Raw genomic sequence first — 25152 nt, 5'->3', positions numbered from 1 at the left:
AAATAACTAAAGAAGAATCTATGGTTTGCTCCGTGTTGTACATGACCTAACTAGGATGCAACCTTTACAAAGGGGGATATTTACAGGAATTATTATTGTACAAAGTGAAGGTTCTAAAAACCGTAACAATATTACCTGTTTTGTTTTTATATATATACCTGTCTTGCTCCAAACTTTTAGGCACAAAAGAGTGATTACATAAAATAAACTCCAAAAAAAATCCAACTTTGCTTCTCAATTTTGTTTTTGTCCACCTCTCTGCCAAGGTACATAAAAATGAGCTCAGACCGACAGATCATCTGTCCATGTACTTTTGATATTTCAAAAACCGTTGTACATTTTGCTTTCATCTTACAAGAGATATATTCCTCATGACATTACCTCAACCTCATTCCATCACGGCTGTGATTGGTTGAATTATGTTGCCATGCCAACCATCTCGGCAACCTTTTGTGCACACGATATTTCACAAAAAATATTAGCTCTTGTTTTGCCTAAAATACTCCCCAGCACTCACTATTGAACCTCTGAGAGTTTGACGATGACCTGTTCAGCCAATACGATGATACAATGATAAGAAGGTATGAAGATCCGATCTGAGAAAAACGGTAACACACAGTCAGACAGACAGACATCTCTTATAGTATAGATAAAAGCAAAAGTGTGTCTGCATGTCTCTATGTCCGGTAATTACTCCGAGACACTTGGGCCGATGGACACCAAATTTTCAGGGTATACTCAGGGGGTCCCGAAATAGGTTTTCCACGAAAAATCCGGATTTTTCATCGGTGGTATCATTTGGGTTATTTCTCCATTGTGGCGGACAAGTCCCATCACTTTGTCCGATGTCAGTCCCAAGTCCCATCACAGCACTGGAGACCAAGAACCATAGATAGATAGGATGGGAAACTCCTATTACGCATGCATGAGACAAATTAGAATTTCCTTCCTTTCATTAGAGATCCCATGAGCAACAGGACTGTGTGTCCTTCAACAACAGCAACAAGACTTGCTCCTGGACTCTGTGTCCTTCTCTCCTGACAAGGTGGAGAAGTTTTTGTCAAACCTCGACTCTGATTCTGCAAGTGGACCAGACGGCATCAGCCCACGTGTCCTAAAATCCTGCTCTTCCGCTCTATCTCACCCTCTCTCTGTTCTTTTCACCCTCTCTTTTGCTCAAGGTCATCTGCCATCATCTTGGAAATCAGCAAACATTACCGCTTTACACAAAAAATGTGCAAAAACAGATCCTTGCAACTGCAGACCAATCAGCCTGCTCCCAATTATCAGCAAAGTCATGGAATCCATCATTGCTTCGGATATCAAATCCTTCCTCTTCTCCAATGGCTTGATCTCCGATCATCAATTTGGATTCAGACCAGGTAATTCTACTCTGGACATGCTGCTTCTGCTGTCTCAACAATCGATGGAGGTCCTCAATGCCAAACAGGAAATCAGAGCTGTCTCCCATGACATATCACGTGCCTTCGATACGGTCTGCTCACCAAACTCTCCTCCTATGGTATCCATGGAAATCTCCACGCATGGCTTGCGGACTTCCTCTCTGGTCGAAGTCAACATGTGGCCCTGATTGGATTTCGCTCATCTCCCCTTCATGTTCAGGCTGGAGTTCCCCAAGGTAGTGTTCTGGGCCCTGTGCCTTTTCTGGTCTTCATCAATGATCTCTCCGACTCTCTGGAAAATCCTCTCCATCCCTTTGCTGATGACTCCACTCTCTGCCGCTCCATTCCTCATCCCTCAGATCGGCAGTCTGCAGCCCTCTCTCTCTGCAGACTTGAACAAAATCACAGACTGGTCAAACAAGTGGAACATGTCTTTCAATCCTGACAAATCTCACACTCTTACTATGTCTCTGCGAAAAGACCGACTGGACAACCCTCCCATTTACTTTCTCAACAATTCTCTCCAAGAAGTTCTGTCGCTCAAGCTTTTGGGTCTCACTATCTGCCATGATCTTTCCTGGAAAAACCACATTTCCAAGCTGGCCTCCAAAGCCAGTCGCCGACTGGGCATCCTCCGTCGTGCGAAGTCCTTCCTTGGCACACCTGAGCTCCTCACCACATACAAGGCTTTCATCCGCAGCTTAATGGAATACTGTTCTCCCCTCTGGGCCTGTGCTCCTGCCTCACACCTAGTTCGGCTTCACGCTGTTGAAACCATAGCTTTCAGAATCATTGGAATCTCCTGCGATGAAGCTAACCCCGAGGGCTTTTCACTCACTCACCGCCAGCAGGTTGGTGGTCTTTCTGTCTTCTACCGACTCCTCTCCGGCCTTGCTCCCCCAGCTCTCTCTGAGCTCTGTCCCCCAAATATTCCTGCAGGTCGCACAAGACTGGGCCTGACAAGGATTGACAAGATCCACCTGCAACCCTCTTCTGGTTAAACTGCCAAAATCAAGACTCTCTGCTCGCCTTCACTCTTTCATTCCTCTTTTCTCCCGCTTAGGGAACAAACTCCCTCACTCTCTTCAATCCCACTCCTCCCTCCAGGTCTTTAAAACAGCTGTTCACCACCATCTCTTATCTCCCCCCATCCAAAACATTGATCTTTTCTACCCCCGCGAATTCAGCCCAGATCCACTTTTTTGAAATTCCAACTTCTTTCCTGGAAGTCCTTGCAGTGCCCATGTGTTTTATACCTCTCCCACCTCCCACCAAGCCCTCTCCCTCCCACAGATCTCTCGATGTCCCTGCTCTCAAATGTTGTGTTTGTGTCCTTCCCCCTCTCTCCCCATCTTGTCTACCGCTCCCCTTATTGTATGTTTTATGTGTCGGTTTGACTTTTTGTGTGATTAATGTTAGCTCTTTCACGAGCCTCGATCTTGTATACAAAAAACAAACAAAAAACAAAACAAAACAACAGAATACATGATATTTGAATTCCTATCCTATAGAATATCAAAATCCCAAAGTGGAATAAATAGCATTTTAGATCCATTTAGACCCTTTTAGACCTTTGAAGACCCTTCCGCCACTTCTTAGACCCCTTTAGATTTTGTAGACCCTTTATATCTCTTAAGAACCTGAAGACCTTTATACCCGTTCGAAGACCTCTTTGGACCCTGAAAACATTTACACCCCGTCGAACCGCTCTACCCGTTCGACCCTTATACCTCTTTAGACCCTGAAGACCTTTACACCGGTTCGACCGTCTAGATCCGTTAACCCTTTAGACCTACACCACACAAACAATTAAAGTCTTCTTGCAATATACAGACTACACTTTTTTTCATCAAGTATTATGTAATCTCCTCTCAACCGGAGCATTGTTGTTTTTTCGTATCCAGCTTGTGGCAGCTAGTTGCATCATTTTATGGAAACGCAGCTGCACCGCTGATGCGGTGCTCCCCGTTCCCAGTAGGCTGCTACCTGTACTCATTTTGCTGACCTCGGAAGGATGACAGACTGAGTCAACCCATCTGGTGTCATTTCAATGGTACGACACGAAAGGGGCTCCAACTCAAGTCGTTGAGATCTTAAAGCCAGCAACCTTAATTACTCATTACGGTGGAGGGTGGAGGATGGAGGGTGGAGGGTGCAGAGTTGAGAGTGTAGGGTGGAGGATGGAGGATGGAGGATGGAGGATGGAGGATGGAGGATGGAGGATGGAGGATGGAGGATGGAGGATGCAGGTTGGAGGGTGGAGGATGGAGGATGGAACGATGGAGGGTGGCAGGTGGAGAATGCAGGGTGGAGGGTGGAGAGTGCAGGATGGAGAGTGCAGAGTGGAGGTTGGAGGGTGGAGGATGCAGGGTGGAGGGTGTAGGGTGGAGGATGCAGGGCGGAGGCTGGAACGATGGAGGGTGGCAGGTGGAGAATGCAGGGTGGAGAGTGGAGGGTGAGGATGGAGGGTGGAGGATGCAGGGTGGAGGATGCAGGGTGGAGGATGCAGGGCGGAGGCTGGAACGATGGAGGGTGGCAGGTGGAGAATGCAGGGTGGAGGGTGGAGAGTGCAGGATGGAGAGTGCAGGGTGCAGGGTGGAGGTTGGAGGGTGGACGATGCAGGGTGGAGGGTGGAGGGTGGAGGGTGGAGGGTGCAGGGTGGAGAATGGAGAATGCAGGGTGGAGGGTGGGGAGTGCAGGGTGGAGGATGCAAGGTGGAGGGTGCAGGGTGGAGAGTGGAGGGTGAGGATGGAGGGTGGAGGATGCAGGGTGGAGGATGCAGGGTGGAGGATGCAGGGCGGAGGATGCAGGGTGGAGGATGGAGGGTGGAGGATGCAGGGTGCAGGGTGGAGTGTGCAGGGTGGAGGATGGAGGATGGAACGATGGAGGGTAGCAGGTGGAGAATGCAGGGTGGAGGGTGGAGAGTGCAGGATGGAGAGTGCAGGGTGCAGGTTGGAGGGTGGACGATGCAGGGTGGAGGATGCAGGGCGGAGGATGCAGGGTGGAGGATGCAGGGTGTAGGATGCAGGGTACAGGGTGGAGAATGCAGGGTGGAGGATGCAGGGTGGAGGGTGGAGTGTGCAGGGTGGTGTGTTGAGGATGCAGGGTGGAGGGTGGAGGATGGAGAGTGCAGGGTGGAGGGTGGAGTGTGCAGGGTGGAGGATGCAGGGTGGAGGGTGGAGTGTGCAGGGTGAAGGATGCAGGGTGGAGGATGCAGGGTGGAGGAGTAACACCCAACTTGTAACTGTTCGCATCGGATGGAGGGTGGAGGATGGAGGATGGAGGATGGAGGGTGGTTACACTACACACTACAAGGTTAATTATAAAATTCGATTCTATTCTTCTCGCTCTATGTTTTCTTATATATAACTAGAATATAAGACCCGTCGCTTCACTGACAGTTATACCAATCTTTGCTGCGATCGCTAATCTATGGGGGGGGGGGGGGGGGGGGGGGGGGAGGATTCCTGGGTGATCCTGCTCTCGTGCAGGGATAACCAACATCACTTGTTGGCATTTGCAGTTTTCACACGCGTATCCATGTACCCATAAAAAACAGGTTTTTGGGGGGATCACAAACACTCCCGGAAGTTACCCGAATCCACCGTAGTTGGATTTATTGAAATCCGTTAATCCGTTCTCAAGTTATAACACGACAAACAGACAAACAGACAAACAGACAAACAGACAAACAGACAAACAGACAGACAGACAGACAGACAGACAGACAGACAGACAGACAGACAGACAGACAGACACGGCTCCTTTTATAATATAGATTCTCACTCTGAAATCCTTGTTGATTTAATAAGCTATATAAGTTATAACCAAAATCAGAACAGGAAAAACATTTTTATTAATGGATATAAACAGCCAAAAGTACCAATCTTCATAACTTCGTGGGCTCGAAGGTGACGTGGGCATTTGTAATACATACAGTAGATTATTATTCTTGAGGTGTATATATCAGCTCGGTCGTTACTTCCCCCATTCATTCGTTTTTTCTTAAATTCCGTTTCCTGGTAAATCAAAGGCAACGTCTAAAAGTGACGTGGAAGTAAAACCTTCTTTTAACCTAAAGAAACGTTTGACCGTAAAATATCAGGAGGTGTTTCTTAATCGTAATCTTAATCGGAAGAAAAACTGCACAAAAAAAACAACAACAACAACAACGACGACTGCAGCAGGGAAATCGTTTGTTCTTTGTTTTTTTATTCACTATTCTGGTTCCTGGATTCTGGTGTCTCCTTCCGAGCAGACATGGGTTTCTGGGACACGCCAGACGACGACCTTGTGGCTCGGAAAGTCTTGGATATGACTAAACTCTCTGCCGTCGCTGGTAAATATTAACAGTAACACGTTTATCGCTTCGCGCTCCGCATCGGCGACTTGTGTTCTATTTTCGTTTAAGGCTTCTCGTCGTCGCACGTTATAGTGGAGTTATTGTTCGTAAACGACCTCAATAACACTCGCTTTACAAACATCCATCACTGTAAATCGATTGAAGAGCTTTGCTGTTGGTTGCATGTGCAAGGTCATTTTAAAAGGGTCGACCGCCACAGAAGGTTCATGCAGGTTGTTGTCACCTGTTTGGTTGTTTGTGAACAAAATATCTCAAAAAGTTGTGGACAGATTTGGACTAAATTTGGCGGAGATGTAGCGTATGTGACGAGGACGAAATGTTTAGATTTTGGTGAAGATCCGGATTCGGATCCGGCTAAGTGATTCTTCACCAATGGGTAATCAGGCCAAAAACGATACATTTAACATAGCAGGATATCTCAAAAAAGTTGTGGACGGATTTGGACGAAACTTGGTGGAGAGGACCGGTCGGGTGTCTGACAAGGACGATTCGATTCGATTTTGGTGAAGATCTGAATACGGATCCAGATACGAGAATTTAATTTTTTTTTACATGTCATTCATCATCATTGAGTGATCGGGCGATATATAACATGATATTTCAAAAAGTTATGGACAACGCGTGACAAAACTTGGTGGATGAGTTGGGTAGGTGACAAGAACAAGCCGATTCCATGTTAGTTCAGGTCCGAATCCAGATCCGGCCTCTCATTGGGATACAAAACAGCAGAGAGAGAGGGGGGAAACACCAACAGCAGAGAGAGAGGGGAAACACCAGTTCAGCAGAGAGAGAGAGGGGAAACACCAACAGCAGAGAGAGAGAGGAGAAACACCAACAGCAGAGAGAGAGAGGAGAAACACCAACAGCAGAGGGAGAGAGTGGAAACACCAACAGCAGAGAGAGAGGGGAAACACCAGTTCAGCAGAGAGAGAGAGAGGGGAAACACCAACAGCAGAGAGAGAGGGGAACACCAGTTCAGCAGAGAGAGAGAGGGGAAACACCAACAGCAGAGAGAGAGAGAGGAGAAACACCAACAGCAGAGGGAGAGAGTGGAAACACCAACAGCAGAGAGAGAGGGGAAACACCAACAACAGAGAGAGGGGGGAAACACCAACAGCAGAGAGAGGGGGGAAACACCAACAGCAGAGAGAGGGGGGAAACACCAACAGCAGAGAGAGAGGGGGGAAACACCAACAGCAGAGAGAGAGAGGGGAAACACCAGTTCAGCAGAGAGAGAGAGGGGAAACGCCAACAGCAGAGAGAGGGGGGAAACACCAACAGCAGAGAGAGGGGGGAAACACCAACAGCAGAGAGAGAGAGGGGAAACACCAAGAGCAGAGAAAGAGAGGGGAAACACCAACAGCAAAGAGAGGGGGGAAACACCAACAGCAGAGAGAGGGGGGAAACACCAACAGCAGAGAGAGGGGGGAAACACCAACAGCAGAGAGAGGGGGGAAACACCAACAGCAGAGAGAGGGGGGAAACACCAACAGCAGAGAGAGGGGGGAAACACCAACAGCAGAGAGAGGGGGGAAACACCAACAGCAGAGAGAGGGGGGAAACACCAACAGCAGAGAGAGGGGGGAAACACCAACAGCAGAGAGAGAGAGAGAGTGGAAACACGAACAGCAGAGAGAGAGAGGGGAAACGCCAACAGCAGAGAGAGGGGGGAAACGCCAACTGCAGAGAGAGAGAGGGGAAACACCAACAGCAGAGAGAGAGGGGGGAAACACCAACAGCAGAGAGAGAGGGGGGAAACACCAACAGCAGAGAGAGGGGGGAAACACCAACAGCAGAGAGAGGGGGGAACACCAACAGCAGAGAGAGGGGGGAAACACCAACAGCAGAGAGAGGGGGGAAACACCAACAGCAGAGAGAGAGAGGGGAAACACCAAGAGCAGAGAAAGAGAGGGGAAACACCAACAGCAGAGAGAGGGGGGAAACACCAACAGCAGAGAGAGGGGGGAAACACCAACAGCAGAGAGAGGGGGGAAACACCAACAGCAGAGAGAGGGGGGAAACACCAACAGCAGAGAGAGGGGGGAAACGCCAACAGCAGAGAGAGGGGGGAAACACCAACAGCAGAGAGAGGGGGGAAACACCAACAGCAGAGAGAGAGGAGGGAAACACCAACAGCAGAGAGAGAGAGGGGGGAAACACCAACAGCAGAGAGAGGGGGGAATCACCAACAGCAGAGAGAGGGGTGAAACACCAACAGCAGAGAGAGGGGGAAAACACCAACAGCAGAGAGAGGGGGGAAACACCAACAGCAGAGAGAGGGGGGAAACACCAACAGCAGAGAGAGGGGGGAAACACCAACAGCAGAGAGAGGGGGGAAACAACAACAGCAGAGAGAGGGGGGAAACAACAACAGCAGAGAGAGCGGGGAAACACCAACAGCAGAGAGAGGGGGGAAACACCAACAGCAGAGAGAGGGGGGAAACACCAACAGCAGAGAGAGGGGGGAAACACCAACAGCAGAGAGAGGGGGGAATCACCAACAGCAGAGAGAGGGGGGAATCACCAACAGCAGAGAGAGGGGGGAATCACCAACAGCAGAGAGAGAGGGGGAAAACACCAACAGCAGAGAGAGGGGGGAAACACCAACAGCAGAGAGGGGGGGGGGGGGAAACACCAACAGCAGAGAGGGGGGGGGGGGGACACCAACAGCAGAGCCGCAGGTTAAGACAGGGAGGCAGACAAACAATGAGTGTGAGGTGGAAAGGGGAGCAAGAGAGGATTCATGGGGTGGACAAGATGGATACAGAAGGGAACTCTCAGGAGGGAAAACTGGAAATTTTGAAGGAGGAAGGGATTGGGTTGGGTAATGAGGGTAGAAAAGATCATGGTTTTGGATTGGGGCTGATCTGAGATGGTGGTGAACATGAACAGCTGTCTTCAACATCTGGAGGGAATAATAATTGGTTGCGATGGCATAATATTTTGTCCAAGTACTGCGAAACAGTTTTTTTTTTTTCAAAGTGTCAAAAAGGCGATCTGTGTTTTACACAGGGTGCAGGGTGGAGTGTGCAGGGTGGAGGATGCAGGGTGGAGGATGCAGGGTGGAGGATGCAGGGTGGAGGATGCAGGGTGGAAGATGCAGGGTGGAAGATGCAGGGTGGAGGATGCAGGGTGGAGGATGCAGGATGGAGGATGGAGGATGCAGGATGGAGGATGCAGGATGGAGGATGCAGGGTGGAGGATGCAGGGTGGAGGATGCAGGGTGGAGGATGCAGGGTGGAGGATGCAGGGTGGAGGATGCAGGGTGGAAGATGCAGGGTGGAGGATGCAGGGTGGAGGATGCAGGGTGGAGGATGCAGGGTGGAGGATGCAGGGTGGAGGATGCAGGGTGGAGGATGCAGGGTGGAGGATGCAGGGTGGAGGATGCAGGGTGGAAGATGCAGGGTGGAAGTGGAAGCAGAGAGGGGGGGGGGGGGGGAAACACCAACAGCAGAGAGGGGGGGGGGGACACCAACAGCAGAGCCGCAGGTTAAGACAGGGAGGCAGACAAACAATGAGTGTGAGGTGGAAAGGGGAGCAAGAGAGGATTCATGGGGTGGACAAGATGGATACAGAAGGGAACTCTCAGGAGGGAAAACTGGAAATTTTGAAGGAGGAAGGGATTGGGTTGGGTAATGAGGGTAGAAAAGATCATGGTTTTGGATTGGGGCTGATCTGAGATGGTGGTGAACATGAACAGCTGTCTTCAACATCTGGAGGGAATAATAATTGGTTGCGATGGCATAATATTTTGTCCAAGTACTGCGAAACAGTTTTTTTTTTTTCAAAGTGTCAAAAAGGCGATCTGTGTTTTACACAGGGTGCAGGGTGGAGTGTGCAGGGTGGAGGATGCAGGGTGGAGGATGCAGGGTGGAGGATGCAGGGTGGAGGATGCAGGGTGGAAGATGCAGGGTGGAAGATGCAGGGTGGAGGATGCAGGGTGGAGGATGCAGGATGGAGGATGGAGGATGCAGGATGGAGGATGCAGGATGGAGGATGCAGGGTGGAGGATGCAGGGTGGAGGATGCAGGGTGGAGGATGCAGGGTGGAGGATGCAGGGTGGAGGATGCAGGGTGGAAGATGCAGGGTGGAGGATGCAGGGTGGAGGATGCAGGGTGGAGGATGCAGGGTGGAGGATGCAGGGTGGAGGATGCAGGGTGGAGGATGCAGGGTGGAGGATGCAGGGTGGAAGATGCAGGGTGGAAGATGCAGGGTGGAGGATGCAGGATGGAGGATGCAGGATGGAGGATGGAGGATGCAGGATGGAGGATGCAGGATGTAGGATGCAGGGTGGAGGATGCAGGGTGGAGGATGCAGGGTGGAGGATGCAGGGTGGAGGATGCAGGGTGGAGGATGCAGGGTGGAGGATGCAGGGTGGAGGATGCAGGGTGGAGGATGCAGGGTGGAGGATGCAGGGTGGAGGATGCAGGGTGGAGGATGCAGGGTGGAGGATGCAGGGTGGAGGATGCAGGGTGGAGGATGCAGGGTGGAGGATGCAGGGTGGAGGATGCAGGGTGGAGGATGCAGGGTGGAGGATGCAGGGTGGAGGATGCAGGGTGGAGGATGCAGGGTGGAGGATGCAGGGTGGAGGATGCAGGGTGGAGGATGCAGGGTGGAGGATGCAGGGTGGAGGATGCAGGGTGGAGGATGCAGGGTGGAGGATGCAGGGTGGAGGATGCAGGGTGGAGGATGCAGGGTGGAGGATGCAGGGTGGAGGATGCAGGGTGGAGGATGCAGGGTGGAGGATGCAGGGTGAAGGATGCAGGGTGGAGGATGCAGGGTGGAGGATGCAGGGTGGAGGATGGCTGCCCCATTTAAATTTCTAAAATCCTTCTTGCCTGTCATTTTTCTTTCCTGCCTGCTGCTACCACTTATGCTGTCATATGTTAAACCCATCTTTCCCCTTGTAGCCTTTTCCCTACTACTCTAGCCTACAAAATCCTTTACTAGGACTAATCAGGCAAGTGTTCAAGTCCATAATTCAATTGAAATAAAAGAAAGATTTTAATGGTCAAAGAAAAGGATTCAGAAGTTTACCTCCATTGACCCAGCATCTTTTACACCACCTTGTACATATGTCAATCTTCACCAAAATCTAATAGATTGTTTCGTCTTTGTTACACACCCAACTTGTCGACAAATTCCATTGGTTATTTGTGCTTGTTGTTTGTGTCCTTTATGACGTCCTTAAAACAGCAAATTTCCTGTATGGAATGATTTTAAACTTTGGTTGACTGCCAGGCAGGCAGACTAAGTAAAATATTATCTCATTAGTCTCTACTCATGTGCAATTGTGACAAATTTGGAGCCCGGCTTTGGTAAAACGAAAGACTTTTGTTCCTATTCATGTTCAAAATATAACATTCCATTCAACGAAGTTGTTCCTCGATCATAAACTGATAACAGACAGATGGACAGACATGAACCAATTACTTAACCCAGGTTTTTGCTTTGCGTACACGGGGTAATTGCAGACGAGATGACTTGAAATACTCACCCTCGCCGCTGGGAGCGATACGCATTGACATGGAGAGAATCGGGATGCTCTGCCCACCCTGAACCCCTGGGACTATGATTTATTTTATGGCCTGTGCCAACCCCAAGTACAACCACTAGTTTTTAACTCATTCCAACCAGCGACTTTAAAAAAAAACGAATTATGATGCAACATTTGACGAGTTGTAGTCGGTTGTAGATTTTGGGAAATGCATACATTTTTTATTTTATGATTTTACTAGCTTTGGTTATTGATATCCTCCCTGTTGCTTTCTAGGTCTTGTTGGCTCCTTAAGTATCCAGGCACTGGCTACTCATAAAACAACTTGGGATGGTGTTTGGGTCACGGCATCATCAACAGCAACAGTTGGTGAGTATTTTTATGCTGTGTAGTGACATACAAGTGTACGGTGCATGGCATATTTGAGTAATGATCTAGATCAGTGATCAGCAACCTTTTTATAGTGGTGGGCCAGATCATCAAAAGGTTGTCTGGGCATGGACCAGAATGATAACCGAGTAGTCATTAAAGGTTAGAAGAGTTTTAATTTCCAGTTATTTGCGAAAAGTGATGTCTGCATACAGTTAAAACATGGAATGGCATGGTTTTCATGTTGGTCTGGCAGTGCGAGCTCTGTGCCTGCATTGTTGCATGTGGCACGGCGAGCGCACTACAAAGGAAGTGAAAGCCGAGGGTTCCTAGGGTCTGAAGTCCGAACCGAATGCAACTATGCGGGCCGAACGGAACCTCTTTGCGGGCCAGATCCGGCCCTCGGGCCATAGGTTGCCTACCCCTGATCTAGATGATTATTCTACAAATGGATAATTATCCCCACACTTTTTGAAAAAACGGGGGGATATTGTAATCGGCTCCATCTGTCTGTCCGTCACGCTATCTCCTTAGCAATTGTGCAGAAATTCCCCAAACTTGGTAGTTATGATGACCACATGGCATGAAATTTGATATTGGGTCATTCCTGGTGGAACTTTTTTCCATCATTCAACTTTGCTTTAGGTGGGTCTTGCATGGGGATTTGCAATGGCGCATCATCGACTTCACTCTAGTTTAGGAAGCGTGGGGACTTGTGATGGCGCGTCATCGACTTTGCTCTAGTTTAGGAAGCGTGGGGACTTGTGATGGCGCGTCATCGACTTTGCTCTAGTTTAGGAAGCGTGGGATTTGCAATGGCGCATCATCGACTTCACTTCACTTTAGTTTAGGAAGCGTGTGATTTGCAATGGCGCATGATCGACTTCACTCTAGTTTCGGAAGCGTGGGATTTGTGATGGTGCGTCATCGACTTTGCTCTAGTTTAGGAAGCGTGTGATTTGCAATGGCGCATGATCGACTTCACTCTAGTTTCGGAAGCGTGGGATTTGTGATGGCACGTCATCGACTTTGCGCTAGTTTAGGAAGCGTGGGGACTTGTGATGGCGCGTCATCGACTTTGCTCTAGTTTAGGAAGCGTGGGATTTGCAATGGCGCATCATCGACTTCACTTCACTTTAGTTTAGGAAGCGTGGGATTTGCAATGGCGCATCATCGACTTCACTCTAGTTTAGGAAGCGTGGGATTTGTGATGGCACGTCATCGACTTTGCTCTAGTTTAGGAAGCGTGGGATTTGCAATGGCGCATCATCGACTTTGTTCTAGTTTAGGAAGCGTGGGATTTGTGAATGGCAAGTCATCTACTTTGCTCTCGGTTAGGAAGCATGGGATTTGCAATGGCGCATCATCGACTTTACTCTAGTTTAGGCAGCAGGGGATTTGTGAATGGCAAGTCATCTACTTTGTTCTAGTTTAGGAAGCGTGGGATTTGCAATGGCGCATCATCGACTTTGTTCTAGTTTAGGAAGCGTGGGATTTGTGAAGGGCAAGTCATCGACTTTGCTCGAGTTTAGGAAGTGTGGGGATTTGCGATGGAAAGTCATCGACTTCGCTCTAATGCAAGTAATACATGAAATCAATTAAATAAACATACACAATAATTACAATTTTCATACCAGCATAAGGCAGAGTTGCTTCGTGATGGGAATAAGAGGAGAGTAGGGGAAAAGGGGAGTGGGAAGGGAGGGGGGAAGGGGGGAAGGTGAGGGGAATGGGTGGAGGCATGGGGAAAGAGGGGAAGGGGAAGGTAAGGGAGATGCAATGGGAGGGGAGAGGGCCAGGGAGGGGAAAAGAGTGGGAGAGAGAGAGAGAGAGAAAGAGAAAGAGAGAGAGAGAGAGAGAAAGAGAAAGAGAAAGAGAAAGAGAAAGAGAAAGAGAAAAAGAGAAAGAGAGAAGGCGGAGTGTTGAAGGAGAAGAGGAGAAGGCAGCATGAGGAGGGAAGGCAGCATGAGGAGGGAAGGCAGCATGAGGAGGGAAGGCAGCATGAGGAGGGAAGGCAGCATGAGGAGGGAAGGCAGCATGAGGAGGTAAGGCAGCATGAGGAGGGAAGGCAGCATGAGGAGGGAAGGCAGCATGAGGAGGTAAGGCAGCATGAGGGGGGAAGAGGGGAAGGCGGCAGCATGAGGAGGGAAGGCAGTGTGAGGTGAAGGCAGTGTGAGGGGAAGGCAGTGTGAGGGGAAGAGAGGGGAAGGCAGCACAAGGAGAGGGGAGGGCCTCCCACCCCATCCCTTCCCCTCCCACTGGAGTCCCATCCCACTCCTTTTCCTCCTCATCCCACCCACTCCTTCCCCTCTTTCCTCCTTCTCCAGGGGCATATACAATTATTGCAAATAATACTGTAGTATAGTTCAGTATTGAGGTTTCTTAGCACCCCCTTTTTTGTAATGGTACAATAAACAACTCACCCTTTTTATGCCTCCTCCCCCGAAGGTTGCCGGAAGCATTATGTTTTAGGGTTGTCCGTCCGTCCTTCCACACATCCGTCCGTCCGTCCGTCCGTCCGTCTAAACCTCATTTTTCTCAGCAACCACATGTCCGATTGAGACGAAAGTTTCAGGGTAGGAGTGACACTCATGCATAATTATTTTATCATAATTGTGATGTCATAGGCCACGTGGTATGACAGCCATCTTGGAATAAACGCAAATAATTAAAAAATTATTTCTCGGAAACTGCTGAATGGAAAAATTGAAACTTGGCACATTGTCAAGTATTCCCAATGGGGAACAAAAGCATGATAATGATGACATCTTAAGTGAAGTGGTATACCAGCCAAAAATGTTTTAATCGAATTCCTTATCCCAAAAATCTGAAATTGCATGCACATGATCTATGACCCATTTGTATTGAAATATTAAATTTATGACATCATAGATCATATGGTTTGGCAGCCATATTGGATTTAACCTAAAACGTTGAAAAAACATCTTCTCCCAAACCACCAAATCGATTGACTCCAAACCTTACGTGTGTCATTGACTAGGCATGTCGAGTAAAAGATGATCATGAAAACATCATTGGTCACATGGTGTGGCAACCATATTGGATTGAAGGAAAATATTAAATAATTTTATATCTGAAAACACCCTATTGATGCGAAAATTTACAAATATCATCTCGCTCCATTGTTGCATATAGTTTGAAAATGATGATGTCGTAGGTCACATGGTTTGGCAGCCATCTTGGATAGAAAAACAAACCTTATCTGATCAACACAAAACTTCACAAATGTGATCTCCCCTACCCATACATATGCAGAGTGCACATTTTTAAAGGTCATATGTCATGTGGTATGGCAGCCATATTAGCTTGAAAGCCGATATTTATTTATTTATTTATTTATTTTTATACAGGATCGAGGCTCGTGAGCCTCGATCGAACATTTATCACACGAACATTTATCGTATCACACGAACATTTAGCGAACATTTATCACACAAAAATCAAACAGACACACAAAACATATTGTTACGGACACGGCTAAAGATGTTGCTTGACCGAGCGGAATGGCCGCCGTGTTCGTACAGTTTACCCGATTACCCCCAACTCACCCGATTCCACTCGAACGTTGGCCAAATCGCGCTACGCTAAATCAATGATGGAAAGGACACAACGACTGGGATAAATGAAACGACGCAAGGGGTACAGTTCTCAAGACCTCCGGAGGAGGATATAATTAGTGGTGGAGAAAAGGGGTAGATTACAAGGTCGAGTGAAATAAAAGACACAGAAGAGATAGGCACTTAGATACAATCTTATCTATCCCAGACAGACCACAGACAAACGGAACAAGACTGACTTACACAGGGATTGATGGCAGGGAAGGACAGGCAGTCGATAGCACAAGGTGCACCTTGGCTCAGGGACAGGATACAGCACGGTCCAGTCCAGAGATGCGGGGAGGTGTCACAGCGCTCGGAAGGGACGTCTCTCTTGCTTCAAGCTCAGCGCGCATCTGACGTCACCTCCCTCTTCCTGCACATGCTCAGCGGGGAGTCACACGCCCTCGGCTCGTTGGCTCCGCCCCAGATGGGACCGGTCCGCCGCTTCTATTGGGTGCGGGGGTTACCGGGCTCCGCCCTTGACGAGGAGCTGACAGCGAGCCCCTACTTGGTAACCCCGTCGAGCACATGCTCGATGGCGGCTCGTTGGAAAGGCCTAGTGCCCTCCCAACACCCCCTACCAACCAAGCCGGAGTGAGGACGCGCACTCCCCGCGCCGCCGCCGTTGTTGTTGTTGTTGTTGTTGTTGTTGTTGTTGCTGAACCGTGAGGAAGAGCTGCGGGGAGGTATTGGGAGGTCCTAAACTTCCTAACGGTGCCATACAATCACATTCTGGTGCAACGAAGAGTCAGAATTAATGGAAACGAGTCCTTAACTGACATAGACTAAGAATAACTAGCAAGATGTCCTATAGTTGTCTTACATGAGATGCGGTGGACCTGGATGCGACATTTAATGGGGGAAATAGGGGGAGGTCGGGTCTACAGTGTTGTTTACAGAAAATGGGACGAGGGAATGGGGGATTGGGGATAGTTGGGAAGTATTGAGGAAATAGGGGAATATTTACAAGCGGATATGGATGGATCCAAATCCCATATCCGCAACAATATAATAAGGGGAGTGGTAGACAAGATGGGGAGAGCAGGGGAATATCACACGAATATCACACGAACATCACATTGTATCACACGAACATTTAGCGAACATTTATCACACAAAAATCAAACAGACACACAAAACATATAATAAGGGGAGTGGTAGACAAGATGGGGAGAGCAGGGGAAGCACAGGATCACAACATTTGAGAGCTGGGACATCGGGAGATCTGTTGGAGGGAGAGGGCTTGGGGGGAGGAGGCATGGGAAAGGGGGGGGGTGGGGGTGGGAGAAGTATAAAACAAGGACGCTGCAAGGACTTCCAGGAAATAAGTTGGTATTTCAAAAAAAAAGAAATGTGGATCTGGGGTGAAATTAGCAGGGGCAGAAAAGGTCAAGGTTTTGGATGGGGGAAGATAAGAAATGGTGGTGAACACCTGTTTTAAAGACCTGGAGGGAGGAGTGGGATTGAAGAGAGTGAGGGAGTTTGTTCCAGAGGCGGGTGAAAAGAGGAATGAAGGAGTGAAGGTGAGCAGAGAGTCTTGATTTTGGCAGTTTAACCATAAGAGGGTTGCAGGCAGATCTTGTACGACCTGTAGAGGCCACCAACCTGCCTGCGGTGAGTAAGTGAAAGGCCCTCGGAGTTACCTTCATCGCGGGAGATTCCAATGATTCTGAAAGCTTTGGTTTCAACAGCGTGAAGCCGAGCTAGGTGTGAGGCAGGAGCACCGGCCTAGAGGGGAGAACAGTATTCCATTGAGCTGTGGATGAAAGCCTTGTATGTGGTGAGGAGCTCAGGTGTGCCAAGGAAGGACTTCACACGACGGAGGATGCCCAGTCGGTGACTGGCTTTGGAGGCCAGATTTGAAATGTGGTTTTGCCCAGAAAGATCATGGCAGATAGTGAGACCCAAAAGCTTGAGTGACAGAACTTCTTGGAGAGGATTGTTCAGAAAGTGGATGGGAGGGTTGTCCAGTCGGTCTTTTCGGAGAGACATAGTAAGAGTGTGAGATTTGTCAGGATTGAAAGACATGTTCCACTTGTTTGACCAGTCTGTGATTTTGTCCAGGTCTGCAGAGAGTGAGGAGGCTGCAGACTGCTGATCTGAGGGATGAGGAATGGAGCGGCAGAGAGTGGATTCATCAGCAAAGAGATAGAGAGGATTTTCAAGAGAGTCAGAGAGATCATTAATGAAGACCAGAAAAAGCACAGGGCCCAGAACACTACCTTGGGGAACTCCAGCCAGAACAGGAAGGGGCGATGAGAGAAACCCATTCAGGGCCACATGTTGACTACGACTTGAGAGGAAGTCCGCAAGCCATGCATGGAGGTTTCCATGGATACCATAGGAGGAGAGTTTGGTGAGCAGAGCAGGATGGCAGACCGTATCAAAGGCACGTGATATGTCAAGGGAGACAGCTCTAATTTCCTGTTTGGCATTGAGGTCCTCCATCCATTTTTGAGACTGCAGAAGCAGCATGTCCAGAGTCGAGTGACCTGGTCTGAAACCAAATTGATGATCAGAGATCAAGCCATTGGAGAAGAGGAAATATTTGATATCCGAAGCAATGATGGATTCCATGACTTTGCTGATAATTGGGAGAAGGCTGATTGGTCTGTTGTTGCAAGGATCTGTTTTTGCACCTTTTTTGTGTAAAGCGGTGATGTTGGATGATTTCCAAACTGATGGCAGATGACCTTGAGCAAAAGAGAGGGTGAAGAGAGCAGAGAGAGGGAGTGAAAGAGAGGCAGAGCAGGATTTTAGGAGCAGGATTCACTTCTTCGATATTTAAAAAAAAAAAATCCCTTCTCTGAAACCGTTTCACCGAGCGATGTGAAACCTGTCATGGCTGGTGAAAATGTGATATTTGAAAACAGCTGAAGGTATTTAAATCAAACTTGTTTATTTTTTGGACAGTGAACGAGGGCATCTACCCGTTGTTGGACTATGCGGAGGCATATTGGCAACACAGTTGCATTGCTCTAGTTTGTAATGCTACAATCCACACTTTTAATCAGGCAATGGGTAAAGTTAAGGGAAGGTTTTAGCAATATCACTCAATTTTATTTTAAAGAAGAATAAGGTAGAAAGTTGGGTGCCTGATCATAAGTAAGCAAAGATATAAATACATGTACATATATGAAAAATAGGTGTGGAGCATTTCGGTGATGGATTAATTTCAGTTATGGATTTACGTCAGGACTTCTCTGTTCTACGTGATGTGTGAATAATAATAACAATGATGATGATAATAATTTGAATGAATATGAATGAATGATCGTTTTAAGGCCATTTTCCCCGCTAGAGCGGGGATTAGCCTTGCGGGCCCCATGACAATCATGGTTCCCTGTTTGAGGCAATGTTTTTATGGCCGGATGCCCTTCCTGACGCCAACCCTTGGTCACGCTCCTACGATGCGCAGGGATACTATGTACCTATTCTAAACCGGGGTACACACCGGGATCATTCATCCCAGCAAGCTGGTACTCAATTTGCCGACCTCGGAAGGATGATAGGCTGAGTCAACCCCCCTGGCGTTAATTCAGCGATCGACCGGGATTCGAACCCAGGATCCTAGGATCCCAAGCCGGCACCCTAACCGCTAAGCCAACACCAGGCCAGATGATGATAATAATTTGTTATTGTATTTAATGCATATATCATTTGATAAAATGTCTCGATGCACTTCACCTAAATTAAGTACAAGAACAAACACAATTTGCAGCAATACAAAACTCAAATACATAATGTACACAGCAAAGAAAAAAAAATCGTACTTGTGTCCGAAGGAAGCGGTTCAATTTGGCATTTTTCATATGAATTGGCAAAGCCTAGAAAGAATGAAACCCATTAGATTTACCCTTTAGAGTTACCCTTTAGAAACCATTAGCATTACCCTTTAAACCCCTTTAGAATTACACTTTCGAACCCTTTAGAATTAACCACGGTGGGTTAGAAAGGTTCTTCTTCATTTTTTATAGATGGAAGGCAGGACAAAGCTAAATATCGAAGCGGCTTCACCTCTTAAAAGTACAGAAGGCATATTAGTCTAGGGCGATTAGTAATTTCGTGTTTTTTGTTTGTTAAAATTGATTTAGCAATGGATTCTGCTTCAGAATATTATAGAGATGTAAAAAAAATAGGGTTCCATTTTTTCTTTTACGTCTAATAGGTAGTAATTCGAAGAAATCCAAGATGGCCGCCATAAAATTTGGAAAATACACTTTTGTGCATATCTTTGTATCTAGATATCATATAAACATGAATAATATGTCCTTTTATATGTTTTCAGACCCAAGGAAGCCATATCTGCCATTGTTTTTACAGAAAAATGCAAGGAAATTAAAATAGTGGGCAATATACCAGCCAAAATGGAGACGGCCGTCGTGAAATCGGATCGTATAATTTCCCAATTAGAATCGATTCAATAAACAATCTTCACTGATAACATTTATTTTGAATACACACACACGCACACGCACACACACACACACACACACACACACGCACACACATACACACACACCTAAACATAAACGATGAATGAACATAAACGATCACATAAACGAATGCCTCATTCATCCTCATCCATATCTATCACACGCGGTTCATTGATGTTTGCTTTGTTGTTACAACTGTAACCCACACACCCACAAACTTCAGTACAAGGAATATTGTTATTGCGACAGCTACATCTTCCCATACACCCTTTCTTGCACCCACAGTTCACGAGATTCATTATTGCTTCTGGGGCTGGAGGATTCAGGCATCGACTTGGGGCATAAACCCCATCATCCGAAAGTAACTGCCAACCATACTCGACAGGTGATGGAAGGGACGGATGGCTTTCTGCTGCCTTTCTCCATATCATTGCGATATAATGTGCTCGCTGAACGTGTAACTTTAGCGAACCAGTGGTAGGTGGAAGACTCTCTCCCTCAGCAGCACGGTTGGAGAATAAGAACCAGCGAAGCTCGTTTACTTTCATGTGAACTTTAGACTTGTACAGCAGACAGACGAAGCGTTCCAGCTGGGAACACACTTCTGGTGACGGATCAGTTTGTCCCAAAGACTCCAGAGCCTCCCATATCTTGTTGTCACATGTCATGAAGACCTTAAAGCACCAGTCCTTGCTCCTGCCAGCGAACCTTCCAGACATGTCACTTCCCGTGAATGCGTGGAATCCAAGTATTGCAGACGCACGTTTCTCTCCTAGCATGCCATGAATAGGTTGGACTGCAATGCTCCTCCTCAACTTTCCCTTCCCAGTGAGAAACCTCGTAGCAGGTGGTAGATCGTGAAATCTCTGAATCAGTAGGAGGAAGATATCGGTATCTGGCGAATCAATGATAACTTCTGCATCTTTGTCGACTGTGAGAGCATGCAGAATTAAGAGTGTATCGGCCTCTTCTTGGCTGTGCGTGAGTAGACTGTCTGGAACTTCAGTGTTGCCCGTGGTCTTAGTTCCTGATGTCACCATGAACTTCTTCAACTTGTTTGGATGAGCCTTGCTGTAAGATAGACACTTCACAGCCAAGTACTCTGTAAGCTCTGCCTTGGTCTTCACATTGGAAAGGAAATCTTTGAGTGAAATCTTCTGGATCAATGTACTATCCCTGACGTGATAGTATGTTGATTTCCCCTTTGTCCTCTTTAGGCGCATTTTGTCTTTCAGTGAGTTATCGATGTATCGGTCGAATACCAACCTCACGTCATCATAATGCACGGCAATATTTTCGAGGCGTTCAATGAACGATTGAGCAAAGTCACTGCATGTAATCATTTGTTCTGTTTTGGAGATCCCGTTAACAAGAGCCATGCCATCAATGATTATCACTCTATGGCGAGAAGTAGTCTCGTTTTCATTGATCACTCCTGATCTTGTGGTTGTGTCTGGGTTTTGGCTGATCTGAGAGGGTTCCTGCAAATTTTGGCTTGAGATTTCATAGTCAGTTGATGGGTCATTAGTTTCTTCCCCAGCGTGTGCTGCTGCATCATTCAAAGCGGCAATTCCCGCGTCTTGATGCTCATTGATTTCTGTCGAAATAGGTTCTCCTGGTGGATCATGTACATCCTGCTCTTCAGGCTCAGCCAGATGCTCAAGTTGACGAAGGATTTTTGCCTTGTCGTATGCCAACAAGAGGGATCCATCAGATGCAAATAAAGAACGTGGAACGATGCCAAATTCATAGGTGCCAATACATTCTTTCAGGTCGAGCTCTGGTCGGCTCCGTGAGATAACGATGAACCTCTGCAACAATCCTCGCTCTTCTTTGACTTTGATCAGCTTGTCGCCCGATCTCACTTCTGTTGTGGCATTCGAACTCTTGAATGTTCGAAGTTTTCTTTTCGTCATTTTGTCCCACACAGAAAGTTTTCCCTCAGCTAAACGATCTGTGGCAAATTGCTGGAACATCTGTTGTCCGATCTCGTCGCGCTCTAAGATGTCGCTGGACACTTTTTCATTCATGACTTCTTTGGTGAGCAGGTTGTAGACCTCGTCTACTTCCTCTTCCATAAATGGATCGCCATGTTCACGGAACACCCTAGAAAGCTTGGAGGCATGGCTCATCACCCGGGAAAGCTTTCCCCCCGTGATTTCGTGGTGTTGTTTTCTGCTCTGGTTTTCACCAAGACCATATCCCTCCGCAAACTCGTGCAGTGACTTTGACAGCTCAGGTGCAATGAGGAAGAACTTGTCAAGCGCCTTCTCATTTTGAGTTATCCCTACGATTCCTCCAATCACCTTCAGTGTACGGTTTTCTTGCTCAATGCCATGGTCTGGGGCTATTGATGTGAAGCCTGCCAATCCTTTTGTCACACAGAAGTTCCCTTTCATGAATTCCCTCCACAGTTCTGGGTGCTGCTTTTCAGTCTCCTGCATTGTTGAAATGTAGAGAGGGAGCAACCGAGCATAGTTTAGATGATCGTGAGCGAAGAAGTACTTCGTGAGAGACTCGATGCTCTCCATATGCAGCAGCAGATCACGTTGTCTTGTACTTCTAATGAACAGAAGGATAGTCTCAAACTGTTTCATGTAGTTCAGGATGAAGCGCTGTATCTTGTTTGTGCTGACCTCAAATTGTTCCAGTTTTTTGGTCATATCTCTGGACTCCATCATGGCCAATGTTTTTTTGAGAATGTCGCATAGATTCTTCTCTGGCTCCATGCTCCCGCTGATGTCTCTCTGATATGCCTCTCCCAGACGAACAGATGACTCGTTCAGATAGGCCCTTTCTTCAGGTTCCATTGCCAGGAATCTCTGGAAGTACAGGTTGTACAAAGCGATCAGTGTTACCATGTGTGCCTCCAGAGCTCGATACAAGTGCCTCCCATTTAGTATTTGGCTCACTGTGGTTGGCGAGAAAAGTCCAGCCTCGACCCATGCCTGATCAATTCCACTCCCTTCCACGTATTTTCCTAATGCAGCTAAGGCCCAAAACACAACATGTAGCTCACCAGGTCGGAAGAGGAATTGCTTCCTGATGGCCTCGCGTTCCACCCACAGCTTCATCGCCAGGTCGTATAGCTGCAAATCGAGAGTCATGACTGTGATTGCCTCACTCCCCATAACACGAGTTGTGATGTTGTGAGCTCTCATCAGACCCGTGTACAGTGTATCATAGTCTGTAGGAGGCGACCTTATCAACGGAGGAACGAGAGCAACATTGGTCTTCTCACTGGACGAAGATAGCAAGGAATTGAAGGCTCCCCACGTCCCCGGAGCTGTGAGTTTGACGTCAACTTCTCCTTCTTCCTCGAAGTTCAGGCATCCAATCATCCAGGTCATATCGGTTTTCTTGTTCTTGTCTGTCTCGGGTTTTGATGTGAGCAGCTTGCAGTCGCTCTTTCTCTTCTCGGGTGCTGGCTTCTTGCAGGTCAACGTTTTACAGCCAACTGCATCATGTATCGTTTGAGCTTTTGATGACCGGTCAAGTTCAATTGGTGGTATCATGGGTGATTTCTCCGGTGATACAGGCTGGTAGATCGCAATTGCTGTACCATGAAGGGTATTCATCCCGCAAGGAGTTGACTCTAGAAAATCGATGTTGTCCATGGCAAACCAGACGAACGTGTCCTGAACCAACCATGGTGGTAGACAGATGCCTCCGGTGGACTCCATTTGCTTCAGTACGGAGTTGGCAATGCTGGTCTCAATCTCCATGACCTTTTTGTAGGAGATGGCGAGGTCCAGATGTGCAAGTTTCTCTACAAGCGCCTTGGATCGTGTGTTTTTGTGTATGTCGAGAGCTAAGCCCACACTCAATGGAGTTTCAAATCGTTGTTTGAATGATCCATCCTCGCTTCTTGGTTCGTACGATACCTGTCGGTCAGATTTATAAGCACCGACAAAGTGCTGCGCCAACAATGATGCACTCACACCAATGGAGTCCTCCCTGTTGCTATTTCCTACTTTCCTTGTTCCCATGACTGCATGCTTGCAGAAGATGTTGAGCATCGGGGGTGGCTTGTAATCAGCAAAGGTTCCATTAAATTTCCATGCTGGGGAAGATGCGATGTCTTTCCTCAATATTTTCGCAGCTCGCAAAAGTACTTTAAAATCGTCTTTGATGCTGTCTGCTGTAATTGTGCTTGATATCATGTGGTCTTTGAGCTTTGTGGAAAGAATCTGCTCTGGCTTTGTTTTGTTTGAGGGCCGGCTGAAATGAACATCGGCAATGTTGTCTAGGATCAATTGTTTCAGGTATGGCTTATAACTATGGTTGTCTGAGACCGGAAAGTCGTGCTCCTTAAGTAAATTGACATAGGTTACATGAATTTCATTCATATTCAGCACAGCATTTTCAGTAGTATCATTCAACGCAGTTTCAACAATTTCAATGAGTTCAAGGTCTGATAACACCTGACCAAAGTTAACATTGGTTGTTTCTGTTTGTTTTTCCGTCTTAACTATAGCACGTTTGGCCTTAACTACACATGGTAAATGATATTTCATGTCCTCAGCCATTGCTTGCAATGGGTCAGGCGAACTTATGACACTGTTCAGTCTCACTTTCAGATTGTCATTACTTGTTTCTTGGCCAATGTTTCTGATCTGGAGTCCCATGTTCTTTGTTGACACATTGTGTAGTTCACTTCCTCTGTCTTCCTGGCATATGACACATCTGAGCGCGTCAAATGTCTGTTCTCGGGAACACCTTCTGGATGTTGACGTGCTTTCCCCTAGATCACTAGAACTTGGTCGTCCTCTCTTTTTCAGTCGGATTTCTGCGGCACTGCCTGATGTTGTTCCTTTCTCAAACCTAGCCTTTGCTCGATCAATGTGCATCTTATTGGTAACATCTTTGTAACAAGCTTTATGGTAGCGGAGACCTTTTGCGAGCAATTCTTCAGCAGAGGAATATTGCAAACGTCTATTCAATGATGCAAACTTTGTTTCACCATACGTGTACTGTTCCTCAGCACCTGCCATCAGTTTCTCGACAGAGGAGAGTTTTGGTTTCGTTACAAAGGTTGTATAGTCTGTTTGCCCTATGGCCATTTGGCATACAAAACAAAGTCCGAAATCTACTGACTTCTCAATCTTCCTGGGTGGTGAGTCACTCATCTTGAAGGTAGGTGTAATTTTCTAGACACTCTTGAACTGTCGTCGGTCCTGCAAAGATAGATACTACTATTCAGATTCACATTTCGTCAACACAGTCAAAACCAGACCTTAACTAGATGGTGGAAACTTAATTAACCGATTTCATGCCGGCCGACCCCACTTTGGCTGGTATATGTCCACTATTTTATTTTCCTTGCATTTTTCTGTAAAAACAATGGCAGAAATGGCTTCCTTGGGTCTGAAAACATATAAAAGGACATATTATTCATGTTTATATGATATCTAGATACAAAGATATGCACAAAAGTGTATTTTCCAAATTTTATGGCGGCCAT

General features: G+C 47.4%; 1 protein-coding gene across 1 annotated transcript in view; it reads left to right on the top strand.

Annotated features, from left to right (window-relative positions):
- The first annotated feature begins 4660 nt into the window (after positions 1 to 4660).
- The window catches only part of NDUFA11 (NADH:ubiquinone oxidoreductase subunit A11), a 29406-nt gene continuing 8914 nt past the window's right edge, over positions 4661 to 25152 (top strand). The window contains exons 1-3 of the mRNA XM_078778774.1: positions 4661 to 4718; positions 5542 to 5742; positions 11540 to 11632. Coding sequence (XP_078634900.1) covers positions 4661 to 4718; positions 5542 to 5742; positions 11540 to 11632 — 352 coding nt within the window. The remainder of the gene's footprint in view (positions 4719 to 5541; positions 5743 to 11539; positions 11633 to 25152) is intronic.

The sequence above is a fragment of the Myxine glutinosa genome, chromosome 1 (genome assembly GCF_964187855.1).
Source record: "Myxine glutinosa chromosome 1, kmMyxGlut1.1, whole genome shotgun sequence".
NCBI lineage: Eukaryota > Metazoa > Chordata > Myxini > Myxiniformes > Myxinidae > Myxine > Myxine glutinosa.
The sequence above is the reverse complement of the archived record's forward strand: the minus strand, read 5'-3'. Positions and strand labels throughout refer to the sequence as shown.